The sequence below is a fragment of the Lepus europaeus genome, chromosome 2 (assembly GCF_033115175.1).
Source record: "Lepus europaeus isolate LE1 chromosome 2, mLepTim1.pri, whole genome shotgun sequence".
NCBI classification, from domain to species: Eukaryota; Metazoa; Chordata; class Mammalia; order Lagomorpha; family Leporidae; genus Lepus; species Lepus europaeus.
Window position 1 is genome coordinate 107740291 of NC_084828.1, and position 19273 is coordinate 107759563.

Sequence of the window (19273 nt, forward strand, 5' to 3'; positions counted from 1 at the left end):
CTTTAACAATACTTAAGGTAGGGCTGGTGCCGTGGTGTAGGCTAAGCCTCCATGATGCTGGCACCAGTTCATGTCCTGGCTGCTCCTTTTCCAATCCATCTTTCTGCTTGTGGCCTGGGAAAGCAGTGGAAGATGCCCGAGTGCTTGGGTCCCTGCACCTGCATGGGAGACCCAGAGGAAGCTCCAGGCTCCTGGCTTCAGATTGGCCCAGCTACAGCCGTTGCGGCCACTTGGGGAGTGATCAGTGGATGGAAAACCTCTCCCTATCCCACCCATCCCATCCTCTCTCTCTTTAACTCCACCTCTCAACTAAAAAAAAAAAAAAAAAAAAAAAAGTTACTTAAAAAATTCCTAAGGTAAATATAAAACTTACTTCACTTTCATTTACACTTAACTATTCTTCTTCTTGAAGCTGTGCTCTACTTATTTATTTATTTATTTTTTGATAGGCAGAGTGGATAGTGAGAGAGACAGAGAGAAAGGTCTTCCTTTTGCCTTTGGTTCACCCTCCAATGGCCGCTGCGGCCGGCGCATCTCGCTGATCCGAAGCCAGGAGCCAGGTGCTTCTCCTGGTCTCCCACGTAGGTGCAGGGCCCAAGCACTTGGGCCATCCTCCACTGCCTTCCCGGGCCATAGCAGAGAGCTGGCCTGGAAGAGGGGCAACCGGGATAGAATCCGGCACCCCAACTGGGACTAGAACCTGGTGTGCCAGCGCCGCAAGGCAGAGGATTAGCCTGTTAAGCCACGGCGCCAGCCTTGTGCTCTACTTATTTAGAGGGGGAGGGAAAAGGACTGAATCCTGGACTTAACAAGTCCTAGGTTTGAGTCCTAGAACCACCACGTATGCAGCTAAATGGGCAAGTGTAGTGCCTTTCTAAAGATTCTCAGTAACATGGGTCTGATGATAGCCGCTCCATTTCCATCCCAGAGCTGGTCTGAAAATGAAAGGTCATCTCAGATACAAAAATATGTTGGCTGCTCTGAAAGCATAAGGGAAAGGTGGTGCCCGGGGAGAACTCGGTCCAGTTGCTGGTGGAGAATTCAGATGGCAACAGTTGCCGAAGTGTAGCTCTGGCGGCGACAACGTTGACCTGTGTTCTTCCTCTTCCTCCCTCCCTTGTCCTACAGAGTAACCTGATACACTACCTGGGACTGAGCCATCACCTGATCGCGCTGAATTTTATCATCATTGCTTTTGGCAAGAAAAGCGCCTGGTCGTCCGCCCACGTGCAGGTGACCGACACTGACTTCGACGGGGTGGAAGTCCGCGTATTCGAAGGCTCTCCCAAGCCGGGGGAGTCTCTGAAGCGCAGCGTCGTTTACATCCACGGAGGAGGCTGGGCCTTGGCAAGTGCAAGTACGTCCTGGCACCGAGCTGTTGGGTGTTGTGGGGGGCTTTGAGGGGGCCGCGGACTTGACTTTGGCTTTCCTATTGGGTAAGGAGCAGGGGATCAGTAGTCTCAGAGGCTCGGATGGACCTCCTCATCCCTGTTGTCCCAGCAGAATTATGAATAGTGCCCCCCTTGTCTCTCTGAAACAAGTTCTGGGTTGAGTTATTGATTACATGGCTACCCTACGTAGCCGTGCTTGTTGGATGGTGTGTTAGTTCTGGCAGACTGTTTGAGAATATTTCTTGTGATCTAAATCAGAGACTAACTTACTGTGAAGTGCTGAGAATACCTTCCCGCACCAAAACGAGAAGTTTGACTGGGTTGAGGTATTACAGAATTATCGAAAGCTGTCATTGTACAAAACAGAGTAGGTATTTCTTATGCAGATGTTAACTCACCAACATTGTATGTGCTTATAAAGCCAAAGATTAACGTATAAAAGGTATGCAACCACTAAAAGAAAAAAAAAATGTTCTTTAGAGTTGGATGTCTTTCAAGAGACTAACAAGTTCCAAATGGTAGGCAGCCAAGTGGAACAGCCCAGGGGAGTCTAGCACCAATGAAGTCAGGCCCTTTGCTCTGGTTGTAATTATCACAGAGCTACTTCTTCATCTTTAGCTCTGAGCTTTTGTCATCCCTGAAATTCAGAGGCAATGACAACTTGTTCTGTCCATCTATTTTGTTATTATATGATTTATATACATATATATGCACACATGCATATACACTAATGGTCCAAAAGTGTATATTTGGGGGGTAATTCCATTTTATTTAGCTCCATATTCATTTATTCTTTTTTCAGTTATTTGTTCATGTTTTCAATAGCTGCTGACTGAATACATAGGTTTGCCCAAGATTTAGATTTCCTTGGATGCAGATTTTCAGTGCAAAAACTCAAAAAGTTGTGGGCAACCTGGGCCCTTGGCCACCCCAGGGGCACTTGGGGCTAGAGATGCACAAATGGAGAAGTCAGCCTCTGCCTTAGAAAAGACCGGGCCTGTAGCATTGGACGCTTGCCAGGCAAGGCATGGTACTGAAGGAAAGGAAGTGGAGATTGCAGGACTGGCAGGTGCTGTGTGAGTTAGCCTGGCCTCTTCTGCACCATTGTCACTGATCAACCCTGCCCGAGGAACAGCATGGCTGGTGAGGATGCAGGAGGCTACTGGTTTTTAAAACTTGAGATTTCCAGCTGCCTTGGAAAGCCTGTAAAGAGGAAATTCCTGGCTCTCTGCTGGCATAATTGAGAATTCATTACTGCATCAAATTCCTGCATGTGAAAATTGCTGTCACTGTGAGGTCTTGGGATCTGCTTTCTCAGAAATGCTTAGACATCCTAAATTCTGGTTTCATTTCTGTTGGTTGAAAGAGAATGACATATTCTTCAGATAGATGACTTTTTGAATCACAGCAAATGAAGATGTTAAAAGAGCAAAATTTTATGATTCTAAGGAGGAAACTGCTTATTTGCTATGATTTCAAGGAAAGGCATACATTTGAATAACTACAAAATTCAGAATTAATTTGTAGCATTTCATTATAGTCCATTATGAAATAAATGTTTAGTTAGCTAAAAAATGTATTCAAAACTAATCTCATATGGAGTTCCTGTTATTTACAGTCAGTGCATTTTTTTTTCAAAGATTTATTTTATTTATTTGAATGAAAGGCAGAGTTACACAGAGGCAGAGATAGAGAGGGAGAGAGAGAGAGGTCTTCCATCCTCTGGTTCACTGCTCAAATGGCCACAATAGCCAGCACTGCACCAATCCAAAGCCAGGAGCTTCTTCCAGGTCTTCCACACAGGTGCAGGGGCCCAAGGACTTGGGCCATCTTCTACTGCTTTTCCAGGCCATAGCAGAGAGCTGGATCAGAAGTGGAGCAGCCGGGACTCAAACCAGTGCCCATATGGAATGCTGGCACTGCAAGCAGCAGCCTTACCCGCTGAGCCATAGTGCCGGCCCCTACAGTCATTGCATTTTAACAGAAACCAGATTTAATTTTTGTATTTGTCATATAAGTCTATTGATACTTGTTCACATGTGCTTTTTATTATTTGTTCTCATTATTGATAACCTAACTTCAAGTCTAAGAGCAAGCCACATTTAGCTGAATTTAAGCATGGACAACAATGATGTAAGAATGGGCAGTAATAAATGGCCTGTTCTGCAGTGATTATTCCTTTGTCTCTTGTAGAAATCAGGTATTATGATGAGCTGTGTGCAGCAATGGCCGAGGAATTGAATGCCGTCATCGTCTCCATTGAGTAAGTAATTCATGATATTCAAAGAAAAAAATTTTTAATCAAGAAAGGATTCTAAATAGCATTGGATATTTGGCCTAGCGGCTAAGACACCGGTATCCCGTATCAGAGTACCTGGGGTCAGTCCCGGGTTTGGATTCCTCTTTCCAGCTCCCAGCTATTGCACATCCTGGGAGGCAGCAGTGATGTGCTGGCTCAGGGAAGACCCAGACTGACTTCTTGTCTCCTGGTTTCAGCCTGGCCCAGTCCATGTATTTAGGGAGTAAACCAGTGGATGGCAGTTCTCTCTTTATATATTTGTCTGTGTCTCTCTGACTTGCAAATAAGTAAATGAAAAATTAAATAAGTAAGCACCAGTCTAATTATTTATATTACAAGTGATAAAATGAAGTGTAAAATGTGGGTCCAGGGTGGTGATTTGCCTAAGGTCACATTTAACATAATCATAAAAATTATTTCTGATATAGCTTAAAAATTTTTAAACTAGCTCTATATCATATTGAATTACCTTTTTAATTTAGTCTTGCATACTTTTCGAAAAGAAATTAACTATATAAACTGGAGAAATATACAGTTACCAGCAACATATAACATTTCATACTACTGGGATGGGCATTTAGCCTAGTAGTTCTTTTTTTTTTAAGATATATTTATTTATCAGCCGGCGCCGTGGCTTAACAGGCTAATCCTCCGCCTTGCGGCGCTGGCACACCGGGTTCTAGTCCCGCTTGGGGTGCTGGATTCTGTCCCGGTTGCCCCTCTTCCAGGCCAGCTCTCTGCTATGGCCCGGGAAGGCAGTGGAGGATGGCCCAAGTCCTTGGGCCCTGCACCCACATGGGGGACCAGGAGAAGCACCTGGCTCCTGGCTTCGGATCAGCGAGATGCGCCAACCGCAGCGGCCATTGGAGGGTGAACCAACGGCAAAAGGAAGACCTTTCTCTCTGTCTCTCTCTCTCACTATCCACTCTGCCTGTCAAAAAAAAAAAAAAAAAGATATATATATTTGTCTAAAAGACAGTTACAGAGAAATAAGGAGAGAGAGAGGGAGATCTTCCATGCACTGATTCACTCCCCAAATAGTGCAATGGTTGGAGCTGGGCTGACCTGAAGTCAAGAGCCAGGAGGTTCTTCTGGTTTTCCGGTGTGTGTACAGAGGTCCAAGCACTTGGGCCAATCTCTGATGCTTTCCCAGGTGCAGCTGGGACTTGAACTGGCACCCATATGGGATGCTGGCCTGCCATGCCTTAGTGCTAGCTCCTAGCCTAGTGATTCCTTCATCAAAGCACCTGAGTTTGATTTCTGGCTCCAGTTCCTGACTCCAGCTTCCTCCTAATACAGACCCTGGGAGGCAGTGGTGATGGCTTATGTAACTGGGTTCCTGCCACTCATCTCAGAGACGAGGTCTGAGTTTCTAGCACCTAGCCTCCCCTTGACCCAGTCCCGCCTGTGGAGGGCACTGAGGGTGAATGAGTAGATGGAATCTCTCTTTCTCTGTGTCTCTCTGCCTCTCAAGTAATTAAATAATTGATTTTTAAAAATAAAATTGATTATTTGGGGGATTCGTTTTCTAAATGACTACAACAGCAGAGACTGGGCCAGACCAAAGCCAGGAGCTGGCCATGAACTCCAGGTCTCCCACAGCAGTGGTAGGAACCCAAGTACTTGAGCCATCACTGCTGCCTCCCAGGAGCTGCTTTAGCAGGAAGCTGGAGTTCAGGAGCTGGGTATTGAACCCCAGTCCTCCAGTATGGGGTGAAGATGTCTTAACCACGAGACCAAATGCTCGCTCCTTAATTCTACTACATTTTTAAGTCTGACAAGCAATCAAGATTTTAAGAGAGTTTCTCATATCACCAAGAGTTGGAAAAGGCCAGTGCCGCGGCTCACTAGGCTAATCCTCCGCCTTGCGGCGCCGGCACACTGGGTTCTAGTCCCGGTCAGGGCGCCGGATTCTGTCCCGGTTGCCCCTCTTCCAGGCCAGCTCTCTGCTGTGGCCCGGGAGTGCAGAGGAGGATGGCTCAAGTCCTTGGGCCCTGTACTCCATGGGAGACCAGGATAAGCACCTGGCTCCTGCCTTTGGATCAGTGCGGTGTGCCGGTCGCAGCGTGCTGGCTGCGGCAGTCATTGGAGGGTGAACCAACGGCAAAGGAAGACCTTTCTCTCTCTCTCTCTCTCTCTCACTGTCCACTCTGCCTGTCAAAAAAAAAAAAAAAAAAAAAAGAGTTGGAAAAGTTATTTTCATAGAAGCAGGTACTGTAACTTGGATCTTGGGACTTAAAAAATGTGTAACAAATCTTAGTGGTGTATTTAGGAGTGGTGGTCATGGTAGTGCCATTTTGGGCTGTCGCTAATCACTTCTTTATAAGCTACTCTTCTGGACCACTGAGAGGAACATGAATAATAGCAATGATAACAATTATGGTGGTAGCAAGAACTCAAAAACTCCACTGCTATGCCATGCCAGGCAAGGTGTATGTGCTTTTGCATGAGTCTCCCTCCCTCGTCCAGGCTGTGTTGGGGATTCTCAGGCGGACACCTTCCTTAACAACCCTACGGGACATTGCAACCCACTTTCCTCTGCCGCAACGGCTGGAGCTATGCCGATCTGAAGCCAGGAGCCAGGAGCTTCTTCCGGGTCTCCCATGTGGGTCCAGGAGTCCAAGGACTTGGGCCATCTTCTACTGCTTTCCCAGGCCACAGGCTCTGCTTTATTTCTCTCCAAAGCTACCACCACTGTCTGCACAGACCATGTATTTGACTTATTACATGTTTATTGTAGTAAGTGGAAGTAGACAATATGAACTCTAAGAAGGCAGGAATTTTAGGGAATTTTTTCTGTTTTGTCTTTTGCAGAATCATTAGTGCCTGGAAACACCCCTGGCATATGATGGCTATTCAATAAATATTTATGGAATGAATGGATAGGCTTCCTTACTTCTCATATAAAGCCTTCAAGATAAATATTTTGGTATCTTCTTCATAGATGAGGAAGTTGAGGCCCAAGAAGCCAGAGAGTCTGTGTGAGGTTGAATAGCTCAGCCAGTCACACAGTGGCGTAGGGAGCAGAGCCCAGGTTGGATGGCTGTGGAGACCCCGTGCCTTTGTGACCCAGTGTCAAGCCAACATTGAAGGAAGCTGATCACGCTGAGAACCAGGGCTGTGGCAGCCTCACCCACTGTCCATGCCTCAGGCACATCCCATTGTCCCTGCCCTCTGCCTCTCTCTGCCAGCTGCTCTCACCTCCTCACTGTGGCAACTCCAAATCCGAGATCTCAGAGAGCCCTGTCTGCTGCAGTCTCTTGGAAAGGCTGTTCTCAGTCACTGGGCATGGTCATGAGCAGTTCTGACTTGAAGTGGAGGAAAGGGGCTGAATTTTTATTACAGGCTCTTGCCATGTGCTAAGACAAGAATTCTTAGAGCTGACATATATAAAGCAACATTTATTCAAAAGGTGAGGCAGTGAACACACACACGCACACACACACACACGGGTTGCTCCACACTGAGAAATACCTGTCATAAGTATGCAGTGGCCAGAGGAGAAAGGGGTAGAGAGAGGAAGCAGAGAGCACCTGCTAGCACCTCCTTTTATGAAGTAGGGGGGTGTCTCTCCGGCCATGAAGCTACCTGGGAGTTTTATGGTACCTCCATAAAATTCCACGTGGATCTCAGTATACATATTTTCATGGAATCATTTCTGCAGTTCTGAGATGAAGAAGATGAATCTTGGAAAAGAGGCCCTTTTGCTTGACAGGTAGAAGGATAGTCTTACACGTGGGGCAAGGGCGTGTGACCTGCAGCTGCTTCCAGTCAGCAGACCCTAAACTAGCTGGGATTTTGGGTAACCCCAGCTCCTGGCAAATTCAGAGGAGAGAGGGCAGCCGGGCTTGGTTCCCTTGTCACTCTGAGGATTCTCCAGTTGCCGCACAGGCCCTGCCCTCTGGGGCTTCGATACCAGTGGGTAGCTGAAGGCCTCGGCCCTTGCTGCAGGCCCCTCTCCACCTGTCAGCAAGTGTTTCGAATGAAGCTCTGCTCTTCTAAGTCAGGCTCATCCTAAAACATCAGAGGATGGATAAGATGCTTTTAAGAACTAAAGCAACGAAGGGCCTGTTTTCATCTGAACTTTCATTGCGCCTGATCTGTGTCACAAAGCAGCCACAAGTTTATCCACTGCAAGCTGTCACAGTACAGTGGTCAGTGCCACTTCTCGTGATGGTGCAACCTCAGGTTCATGTGCAAATTGGGGGTTAGGACTGTTTCCTGTGTGTGTATAATGCTGCTACTGGGAGCAGAAATCGTGTCCTCTTTCATTTGCATCCCCAGCACCTCGTGCAAGGCTTGGAATGTGCGTGGCTGAGCAAACACGCAGTGAGTCGGGATAATGACTTCAGAAAGTTGTCACTGAGCACCAGTCTGAACACCTGACGTAAGAGGGTTTCCGATGCTGTCGGAGACATGCTGTAGCCCACAGCATCAAAAGGTCAGCTTAGAAACATATTGATCTGTGTGTGGAATTCACAGCACCACTCGATTTGCAGAAATAGTGAGATGACGTGGTTAAGATCCAGGCCAGCGCACCGGGAGCCTGATAACCTATACTCCAGTTGAGAAGCAGCCAATATCACATGATCACCTTTCCCTTGCAAAGTGTTTGGAGATCTAACTTGGGAACATGCTTGTCTCGCTGGCTCACCTCTTTTCTCTCTGTGTACTTACTGAGTTCGTGTTCAGTGTGAGTAGGACAGCCCCTACTGCACCCAGGCAGCCTTGGGGAGACAGTCAAACCAAATTCCTCAGGAACTCCTCTCCCAAAACAGGCAAGATGTGGGCCTTCTCCGCAGTCCTGGCTATCTGAGCTCACCTAGATAGCATCACAAGTAAGTTAACCCTACCGAGAGAAGGGATTGTGCCTTCTTTGAAAAGTAGTTTTATTTTCTTCACTATCACGAAATGAATGACCGCTTTGAGACGTATTTAACTCATGTCTTTCTGGTTCTGATTTCTACTAACAAAAAAAACAAAACAAAAAACAAACAAACAAACAAAAACAACCTGCAAGCTTCTTCCTGGTGGCTTAGGTCTTTAGAATTCTAGAGAAGAGAATTAGAGCTTTACAAATGGCCTGTGTCACAGCTAGAAGACACCTGCACACCTGAACCTGGTGCAGCTATTTTTAGCTGCTGAAGCCATGGGGAGAAGGGCTAGACGGACCTGGCATTGAACCGGTTGGGTTTCTGTAGCCCCATGGGGGATGTGCTCTGGCTCTCTGTTTACCTTTTTTTTTTTTTTTAAGATTTATTTATATATATTTGAAAGAGTTATACAGAGAGAGGAGAGGCAGAGAGAGAGGTCTTCCATCCGATGGTTCACTCGCCAATTGGCCACAACAGCCGGAGCTGTGCCGATCTGAAGCCAGGATCCAGGAGTTTCTTCTGGGTCTCCCACGCAGGTGCAGGGGCCCAAGCACTTGGGCCATCTTCCACTGCTTTCCCAGGCCATAGCAGAAAGCTGGATCGGAAGTGGAGCAGCCAGGACTCGAACCGATGCCCATGTGGGATGCCGGCACTGCAGGCAGCGGCTTTACCCACTTCGCCACAGTGCCAGCCCTTCTGTTTACCCTTGAGGGCCCCAAGGAAGGAGACCTGCTTTCAGCTGGGGGGCTCAGAAGGCTTGGTGGAAGCAACAGCGTGCAGGGACGGGAGCATTTGCCGAGGAAGAGCTGAAGGGCTTGGGGATGGAGACAGGCACTGCAAATGAGACAGGGGCGTTGTGCTCCGAGAAGAGCGCGTGTGTGCTTGGGCTCCGGGAGTTTTGAACTCAGGCTGCCCGTAGTAATTACTTAAGGAACTTTTCTTCCAGTAGAGATACTGAGCCCCTACCAGGGCTGCGTGAATTGCAGTGTTTTGCAGAAGGGCTCGCACCGGATTGATTTTGAGAACCTGCTAAGGTGGCATGGTATATGCTGCGCACAGAGCTGAGAACCACCCCCCACTCCCCCCAACCCTGATGGCTGGAGTACAGGACGTGGAGCCATGAGCGGGAGGCGGGCAGACGGGGCAGTGTGCCAGGAACCGTTGTTTCTAAAGTCGCTTCGTGCTGTCCTACCACGGCTAGTGCTGTACGACACGTAGCTCATCTTTACATTTGTATTCGAAGGGGAGAAAAATATGTTATTCAAAATGTACCATGTGCCAGATTTTGCTAGATTACCCTAGGCAAGTTCTTTTGAGAATATCGCAAAACTGTTGAAATCTTGCTAGTGTTCTGGGGTGACAGACTCACAGTGTTTTGAGAATTTAGTGCTTTGATGAAATAATGAGAATATGTACGAAGAAACTCCGTGGAAAATGGATGTAATGGGAACTCTATGGGGCTGGAGTGTGGCACAGCTGGTTCAGCTTCTGCTTGTGATGCCAGCGTGCCACTCTGCTTCCAAGCCGGCTCCCTGCTAGTGTCCTGGGCAAACAGCAGAAGATGGCCAAGTGCTTGGGCCCCTGGACCCACAGGGGAGGCCTAGATGGAGTTTCAGGTTCTTGGATTTGGCCTGGCCCAGCCCTGGGCATTGTGGTCATTTGAAGAGTGAACCAGCAGATGGAAGATACCTCTCTCTCGCTCACTCTTTCTTTCTTTCTTTTTAAGATTTATTTATTTTATTTGAAAGGCAGAGTGACAGAGAGAGAGAGGAAGAGACAGACTCCCCACTTGGCTGCAAAGACCAGAGCTGTGCCGATCTGAAGCCAAGAGCCAGGAGCTTCTTCTGGGCCTCCCATGTGGTTGCAGGGGCCCAAACACTTGGGCCGTCTTCTACTGCTTTCCCAGGTGGATTAGCAGGGAGTTGCATAGGAAGAGGAGCAGCCGGGACTCGAGCTGGGGCCTATGTGGAATGCTGGCACTGCAGGCCAGGACTTTCATGCCATAGCACCTAATCTACCTTTCAAAGAAATACAATAAACCTTAAAAAAAAGAAGAAAAAACTATGCATGGATTTAATTTTTTTACTTGAAAATAAGCTCATCTTTTGATTCTATTTTCCAACTTTTTGAAGTCCCCGTGTGTGTGTGTGTGTGTCTTTGTCTTTGAAAGGCTGCGTGTTTTGAAGAATGAGACTGTGTTTAAAAGGGAAGCAAGGAAGAGGGTTTGAAGTCCTCAGAGCCCAGCTCTCCGCTTCCTGGCTATTGTAGATGCGTCGGCACCCTCCCTCAGCCTCACGTTCTTGTCCCTAAACCCCGAGATTCGAATGAACCGTGTCTGTGGAACACTTGGCAAAGTGCCTCACCTAGCAGGAAAGACATCATCTTTACACAGCGACTTAACAGGCTGAGCCTCAGGCCTGAGTCTCCACCGATGCTGCTCCCAGCGGCGGGTGTGTCGGGTGTGCCGGGACAAGGACAGGAGTGCAGCTGGCTCTGCACAGTCAGCTCTCCGGCATGAGCTGGGGGAAAAACAGACATATCTCTAAATTTCTTAAAAAGGGAGAACCCGCTCTGAGTGCTTGGCAGGGACGCGGCCTGGGAGGCGCACAGTGGACAGCAGATGTCTTCCTGTGCGCTGACCTTGGCCTTGACCCCGGGTCTTCCCTCCTGACCCTCAACAGCCAGCACCTGTGAAGAGGCTGCAAACTCGTTTGTTTCCAGGAGCGCTTACTCTGTTCTCTGAGCCAGTTGTTAATCGACAAGATTAAGCAGTCACTTGCTCTTTTAGACCTCCCACTTCCTTTGATCCCAAATCCCTGAGACTGTTTCTGGAACAGCACCTGAAAACCGTTTAATTCATGTATGTATACGGTTAGGCATGCGTTCTGATCTCCTGGACAGCTAGGAAAACAGTTTATGGTGAGACGTGGAAAATTGCTGAAATATAATAACCTTTATCTCCATTAGCTTGTTTGTGAAATGAATTCATTTGTTTTGATTAAAATGAAAAATTCAGCTTGATATTGCTGAAGTTAAAAAAATTGGTACCTCCTCCAAGAGCTAGGGGTAAGTAGAATCTTGTGATATGGCGCCACCTAGTGGAAAAAAGTGTAATACTTCTCCTTTTGTACATAATTAGCAAATGAAATACCAGCAGCTTTTAGTACTGTGAAGTCAACTGGAGGAAAACATTTCACATGATTAATTGTTAATATTTATAGGAAAATGGAAAAGAATTAGAAAGATTTTATCTGCTATAAGGTAGCACTAGCGGAGTTTCTTATTGCCTTTGTTTTCAAAATATAATAATTCCTAAGCAATTAGCTCTATATTTACTATTTATCAAAGCATTTCACAAATATTTGTTCATTTGATTGTAGCAACATTTAATATCAAGATGGTTAATTAGATACCTGGATTTTAGATGGGGAAGATAAATGGCTTTATAAAGCTTAGCTGAAAAATTAGTTTCTAGAAATAAATATGGTAATTATAAAATGGATATTAATCATCTGAGTCTAATGGGGCATGGATAGTCTTGCAGTTAAGATACTCATATCCCACATTGGAATACCTGCTTCAATTCCTCACCCCATCTCCTAACTCCGGCTTCCTGCTAGTGTAGACCCTGGGAGACAATGCGGGTGGCCCAACAATTGGATCCCTGCCACCCATGTGAGAGACCTGGATTGATTTTCTTCCAGCTTCATCCCCTGCTAAGCTTCAGCTCACCCTTGGCCCAGCCCCTGCTGGGCATCAGGGGAGTGAACCAGTGGAAGGGAGTTTTCTCTGTTTCCCTGCATCTCAAATAAAAATGTTACAAAGATTCAAGTATTAAGTGGCTGATTTTTGGTTTTAATGAAGTGTTCTCATCCTACTTTATTGTGGTCTCTGTCCAATGTCTCTGACAAGGCAAACCATTTTTACACACTTCAGTTTCTTCCTTTGCAGAATGAGGTGTGCTGACGCCCAGAGACAGTTTACTGGGTGGGTGACTGTGGGCACTGGAAGCACATGATGAACACAGCGCAGTTCCTGATATAGAGAACAGAGTGCCTTCGCAGCAGGGTACCCCGACACATGGGACTATCATGGCCTTCCGTCAGGAGCCAGCTCACCTTCAGGAGCTAGCTCATCTAGAAACCAGTGGAGTCGAGGAAGGCTGCCTGGAGGAGGCCACACCTTCTGGTTAAGGATTGAATGAGTAGTCAGAATTGCTGAGCAAGGGAGGAGAGCGGAGACTAAGGGGGCCCTCCAAGTGGAGGTTCCAGTGTATCAGGGAACAGGGTGGGTAGAACATTTGTCAGAAACAGTTTTGGGGACTCTTAAGGGAATATGAACTCTACAAGTTGTACAGAGTGGGATCCCTGGGGGGCCTGACCTTGCAAAGTGGGGCAATAAGCTGTGTGCCAGAAGCCGGCTACGGACTGAACTGGGCCAGCTGGCAAACTGGGCTTTCCCATTGCCGGTTAACAGCTGGCTCTTTAGTCCTAGTCTTGGCCTGGACCAGCACCAGTGGGGAGCAGTTTTACTCTGTTTATCAAATGAATGATGAAGAACGCCAGGAGGACTCACTCAGTGTGATGCCAATGAAGTGGTCAGTGCTGCCGAGTCACCAGCGGGCCTGGTGCCTCCAACCCAGAGGCCAAGGCCAGCGAGCGGACCACTGAACATCCAGAGACAGAACCCTGAAGTCCGTGATAGCTCTCTCCATGTCCCAGTCACGAACATCTGCTTTTGCCTTTGAAGTCTGATCATGTTTTTGTTGTTGTTTTGTTTGGAGGTGGATTGGTGGTGGTGATGAATCTGACTTACTTGGTTTGGTGTCCTTACAGCAAAAAACAAAAACAAAAGGAATGGTCACTAATACAAAAGTCATTTGATTTGCAAGAGGATTGATGGCTTTAGATGTCGTTTAATTCCTTTTCTGTTTATTTCTGCCTGTAAAAGAACTTGTTTCCTCTTGAACTTCAAGCCGCCGACACAAACTTGTGAGGTCTTCACATGCCCACAACTTCTGTCTTCACAGATACAGGCTGGTTCCGCAGGTGTATTTTCCTGAGCAGATCCATGACATCGCCCGGGCCACAAAGTATTTCCTGCAGCCAGAAGTCTTACAGAAGTACAAGGTTGACCCGGGCAGAATCGGCATTTCTGGTGACAGCGCTGGTGGGAATTTGGCTGCTGCCCTGGGACAGCAGGTAACTCCCCTGCCCTGAGGTGTGCCGGTGCGGGGGAGGGGAGCAGCACATTGTCCATCAGGGGAGGGAGACGCTGGGACACGGCTTTGAAGCAGGAAGACAGGTCAGTGCAGCAAGTGTCGCCCGGAGTCCTTATGAAGACCCTGACTGCAGTGGGTGTTAGGGAGGGGCTCCCATTTCCCAGGACCCCTTGCTCCTCAGGGAGCTGCATGGAAATTCAGTGTCCCTGGCTCCTCTCCCATGTTTGACTTGCGTATTGCTTCCATTCCAGTTCCTGAGGTGCTTTCCAGAGAGCGCTGCACCACATTTAAAAATCGAAAAGCATTTCCCAAAGTCTCTCTCTGGTTTTGTTTTTTGTTGTTTTTTTTTTTTTTATTTGAAAGAGTTACAGAGAGAGAGGGAGAGAGAGAAGTCTTTCATCTGCTTTTCACTCCCCAGATGGCCTCAACAGCCAGGGCTGGGCCAGGCCCAAGCCAGGAGCCAGGAGCTTCTTCCAGGTCTCCCATGTGGGTAGCAGGGGCCCAAGCACTTGGACCCTCCTCCACTGCTTTCTCAGGCCATTAGCAAAGAGCTGGATCAGAAGTGGAGCAGCTGGGACTTGAACCGGTGCCCATACGGGATGCCGGCACCACAGGTGGCAGCTTTATCCCATAAGCCTCAGCGTGGGCCTCCCTCCACACACACACACCCAGAGTTTCTCTTTAATATAAAAGAAAACACAGTAAGTGGTTATGCCATTTTGAGCACTATGTTACAAGCTGAGCCGAGCTTTACCGGGTTAAATTCTCTGAGAACCATGTCGGCTGTAGTAGCCGGGTGAGCTGGGCGAGGAGACCAGCACCTGCTTCTTCCTGGGGCTTGGGTAACGCAAGCACGGCCCCTCTCTCTGGCTTTGCATCTCCAGACTTCTCTCGGTCTCCTGGAGTAGCAACGGCTGTTTTGTTCGTGTGGGCTCTGCTTTGCCCAATTCCTAATGATTAATGAATAGCAAGAACTTGATTCTGTGTCGCCTCGGCACTTGCTATCCGTGTGTCCAGATGTGGTCAGAAGGAAGGCTGTGCAGTACGGGAGAGTCACATGGGCTCTGAAGCCAGGCAGAACTGGGATCCACTCCACAGGGCGGCACGGGCAAGTCCTTGACCACCATGAGCTGGGGGAGAAGGAGGACTTGAGCTGACTGCAGGGCTGCCGGGAGGACTCGGAGAGAGGCCGCATGCAATCCTTGGCGGGTGTTACCATTGCCATCTAGTGACCGTTTCCTCTGGCTTTTACAAAGCGCTTTAGCATCCTACCTGGGGATGATGGGCTCTGAAGTCCAGGTGTGAAGCCCACCCGCTGGGCTGAAGCTACCTTGGCGATCGCCTCGTTGCTCGGGAAGCCCTGTGACCTAGGTAGCTTCCTTTTAGATGTTCGTGACAAATAGGTGCTTTTCAACACAGGGGTTAAAAATGGGGCAGTAGAGTCACACTATGGGGAGGCATAGAGAGCCTCCCCTATCTAGGAAGGTGAGGGATTCGCCCCCTCCCCAAGTCCACGTTGGGGCGTGTGTGCGCTCATGCCGCGGAGTGGGAAGTGCATCGGCAGCACTACTTAGATTCCCCAGGTGTGAGGAGTAAGTGCTCATCAGAGGTGGTGCCTGGGGTTCCGCTGAAGTACCTGGGAGCCCCATCATCTGTTCACTTAGTGTTCCCTCCCCCCTCCTTAGGAAGAGTAAGACCCATTCTCTCTCTCTCTCTCTCTGCTAAGAAGCTTTAGCCTTTGGGGGTTTTGTAAGGAATACAACGATCTAAATATGTTCCCCTCCACCCATAAGGCCCAGCAAGGGGTGCTAAGTGCCAACAAGCTGGTGTGAGTAAAACATTAGAGGCCTCAGGGATGGTGCACCTAAGGGTTTGTTCAAACCTCTGAGTGGCAAACACCCCGTACCCTTAACAGCAGGTGCAATAATGTCCCTGTTTCCTCCTCTCCAGTTTATTCAGGATGCCAGCCTACAACACAAGCTCAAACTGCAAGCTCTGATTTATCCCGTCCTGCAAGCGTTAGATTTTAACACACCCTCTTACCAGCAAAATGTGAACACCCCGATCCTGCCTCGCTACGTCATGGTCAAGTACTGGGTGGACTACTTCAAGGGCAACTATGACTTCGTGCAGGCGATGATCGTTAACAACCACACTTCGCTGGACGTGAAGGAGGCTGCCGCCCTGAGGGCCCGCGTGAACTGGACGTCCCTCCTGCCCGCTGCCATTACCAAGCACTACAAGCCCGTCGTGCCCGCCACCGGCGACGCCAGGATCATCCAGGAGATCCCCGAGCTGCTGGATGCCCGGTCGTCCCCGCTCCTCGCAGACCAGGAGGTGCTGCGGCTGCTCCCGAAGACCTACATCCTGACCTGTGAGCACGACGTCCTCAGGGATGACGGGCTCATGTACGCCAAGCGCCTGGAAAGCGCCGGCGTGGACGTGACCCTCGACCACTTTGAGGACGGCTTCCACGGCTGCATGATCTTCACCAGCTGGCCCACCAACTTCTCCGTGGGCATCCGGACCAGGAACAGTTTCATCAGGTGGCTGGATCAGAATCTGTAACGCAGGGAATCCTGTGGAAGGCCCCAGCCCTTCTGGATTCTGCACCTGCTTTGGCAAGACGTCTCCCTTCTCAGCGGACTCATTCCTCCCCCACCCCCCCACCCCGGCCCGTGGTGCCCGGGGAGCTGTGGCCTCCCTGCTCCCTGCAGACTGGAGGAGAATCTCATTTTTTTAAAAAATTGAACTGGAATACCTGACATGCGAGCATGCTTTACCTGGCTCCCAAGGTGCGCTGGTCTTTCTGTTCCTGTTATTTTAGCCGACTTCTGCTCATGCCTGCAGCAGCTGCACCAAGCTGGCCGAGGAGCCAGAAGTAACCCCGGGCCCTGCCTTCCTCAAGCTGCTCTTTGCAGAAGAGATCCTTCCAGCCGGGGGCGAGGCAACGCCCTTTCCGGAGTTCAGAGACCCTGGCTGGACTTGACTTTGGGTTCCAGCGGTGTTGGGAGTGTGCACTTTCCGATCGGTGCTGGGGGCCATGGGCCCTCTGGGCTTTGTGAGTGGATGGTTTTGTTTCTGTGGGATTCTTAGCAAAAGCTTTCCAGCAAGGACAAGTGTCTCCAAGGATCTTCTTCCTCGTGAATGTTCATTCTATGAGCTAGCTCCAGGTCCAGGTGGATTAAAATAATACTTGAAAGCTACCTTCTACCACTATGATTCGAAATTATGAGATGCATGCACTGGATAGCTACACATCGTGAAGATTTTTTTGTGTTTTCTGGTTATGCCATCTCCTTGGGGAAATCTTTTGTGAGCACATTCATTTAGATTGAGACTGAATTTTCCATTATAGAGAAGTAGAAACACACAAATAAAACAATCTAATGTTTCATAAAAATACTCCTGACATAAATTACTATGAGCAGTATGTATATATTTGGCATAGGCAGGAAAGAAAATACGTTTAATATTAGTCTAAAATTATGAAAAATACCTGTGGAAAGTCTAGTCTCTTCTGAAAAACTCAACTTTTTCACTTATATGGCTTTAAAATGGGGCTATTTTGGTATAATATAATGTATTGTTTGTTTTTTAAGTTATTTAATGTTAATATATCTAGCTAGAATTAGGATTTTGTTTTTGGAAAGACATCTGTTATAAATATTAAAATAGTGGTATTTTTAAAAAACTACCTTAGAGTTATATCCACATGTAATTTTATGGAAAGAGATAAAAATAGCTATTGATAGTACTATACATTAGACCTAAATATTTTGATATTTATATATATGCATATGAAAGTTAAAGTCATTAGAGACTATGATCACATCTAGGAAACATATCTCAGTTTCTACAGGTTGAGCATCCCTAACCCCAAAATCCCAAGTCCAAAATGCTCCAAAGTTGACTGTGCGCTGACTTAATGCCACGAGTAGACGATTTCTTACCATGAGACTTTGTTTCATCCATTGTATTATTAAATGTATTGCATCAAATTACCCTCAGGCTACGTGTGTAATGTATATATGAAACATAAATGAATTTCCTGTTTAGACTTGGGTCCCATCTCCAAGATATCGGATTGTGTATATGGAAATATTCCAAAGTAAGAAAAAAAAAAAATCCCAAATGTGACACTCCTGGTTCCAGGCATTTCAGATGAGGGATGTTCAACCTGTAGTTCAATAGCTTAGGCAGGACACACACTGCACCCTCTGCTCTTTGTCAGAGGAACCCTAGCTCATTCTTCTGGGTGAAGGGCAAACATTGGCACCTAGTGTCTACCCCTACCCCCCACTTGCCCCCTCCTCCTAGAACACTATTCTTTCTGACACCATCTAAAGGTGAACTTATATTGAGTTTGTCTACCTTTATAAAAGAGAACATCTAATGTTTGCACGGTTCTTTAACATGACGTGTTTGTTTTTTTAATTTACCAGAACTCTGAGTCAAATCCTAAAGTTATTACAGACAACAAATGATTCCAGATTTCTACAGGGCTCTCAGATGAAAGGGATGGAGGAAAAAAGCAGTCAAGCACTGTTTCTGATGACAAACTTGAATTTAGTTATTCTTTTAGTTTTTATTCTGGTAAAAAATGTTTATGCTCTGCAGATTGATCTTTTTTAGTACGATAACTGTTTGCTTTTCCTATTTTATGAAAAAGTTGGCAATCTTTTTGTAATGTCATTGCTGTCTGTGAGATATGAACATTAATATATGAAGAAAAACCTTGAAGTGCTGCACAACATAGGGAACTGTAAATTATTCTTCCTGTTTTATCATTGATTTGTGAAGAATTTACGACTATTGTATAATTATCATGGTGGTATATTTCATGCATGACTTTTAACCTTTGACTTCTTGCTCACCTCCCATGATAAAGGGGAAGGCAGATTTTATGAAGGATTTTAGGAGTGACTATATTTTATAAAATGAAAATCCAGTGTGGAGATAGGATATCAGATATCTCTTTTGAATCACGTTTGGAAATAAAATGGCTCCATCTGGGAATGTGTGTATTTGCTTCCTCTTGTCTAACTTTGTGGTTCCCAGCTGAGGCCGTGCTCTCTCTCAGCATCCCAGCTGCCCAGCCCTGAGTCTGCCCAAGTCCTGCCCACCTGAGTACACAGCTGTCCTTTAGCCAAGGATGAGGGGCTCACGGCGAGCTCCTTCTTCCTCTCACGGCTATTGGACTCCCTGTTGCCCATGGAGGGAGATCGGTTTTGGATTGGCTGATATATTGCTAAAAGTAGGGCAGGGCCTGTGGCTCTCTTGGAACCCTCTGTATGCATATTAGGTAGGGGTGCTAATAATGCAAGTGACTGGCTTTGGACCATTTCAGCCTAAGTAGCACGTTCACTGAAGGCAAGTCCTCAAACTGACCCTGTCATCACAAACGAGTCTAGTGATTTCACATTGTGTTTATTATCAGTATCATAGGCATTTACCAAACTTATTTTTTTCCAGAGTAAATTGTTTA

General features: G+C 47.3%; 1 protein-coding gene across 1 annotated transcript in view; it reads left to right on the plus strand.

Moving 5' to 3' along the window:
• The window catches only part of NCEH1 (neutral cholesterol ester hydrolase 1), a 72258-nt gene extending 53429 nt beyond the window's left edge, over nt 1-18829 (plus strand). The window contains exons 2-5 of the mRNA XM_062211747.1: nt 1129-1357; nt 3585-3654; nt 13594-13765; nt 15736-18829. Of these exons, the coding sequence (XP_062067731.1) occupies nt 1129-1357; nt 3585-3654; nt 13594-13765; nt 15736-16353 (1089 nt within the window). The 3' untranslated portion in view covers nt 16354-18829. The remainder of the gene's footprint in view (nt 1-1128; nt 1358-3584; nt 3655-13593; nt 13766-15735) is intronic.
• The last annotated feature ends 444 nt before the right edge of the window (nt 18830-19273 follow it).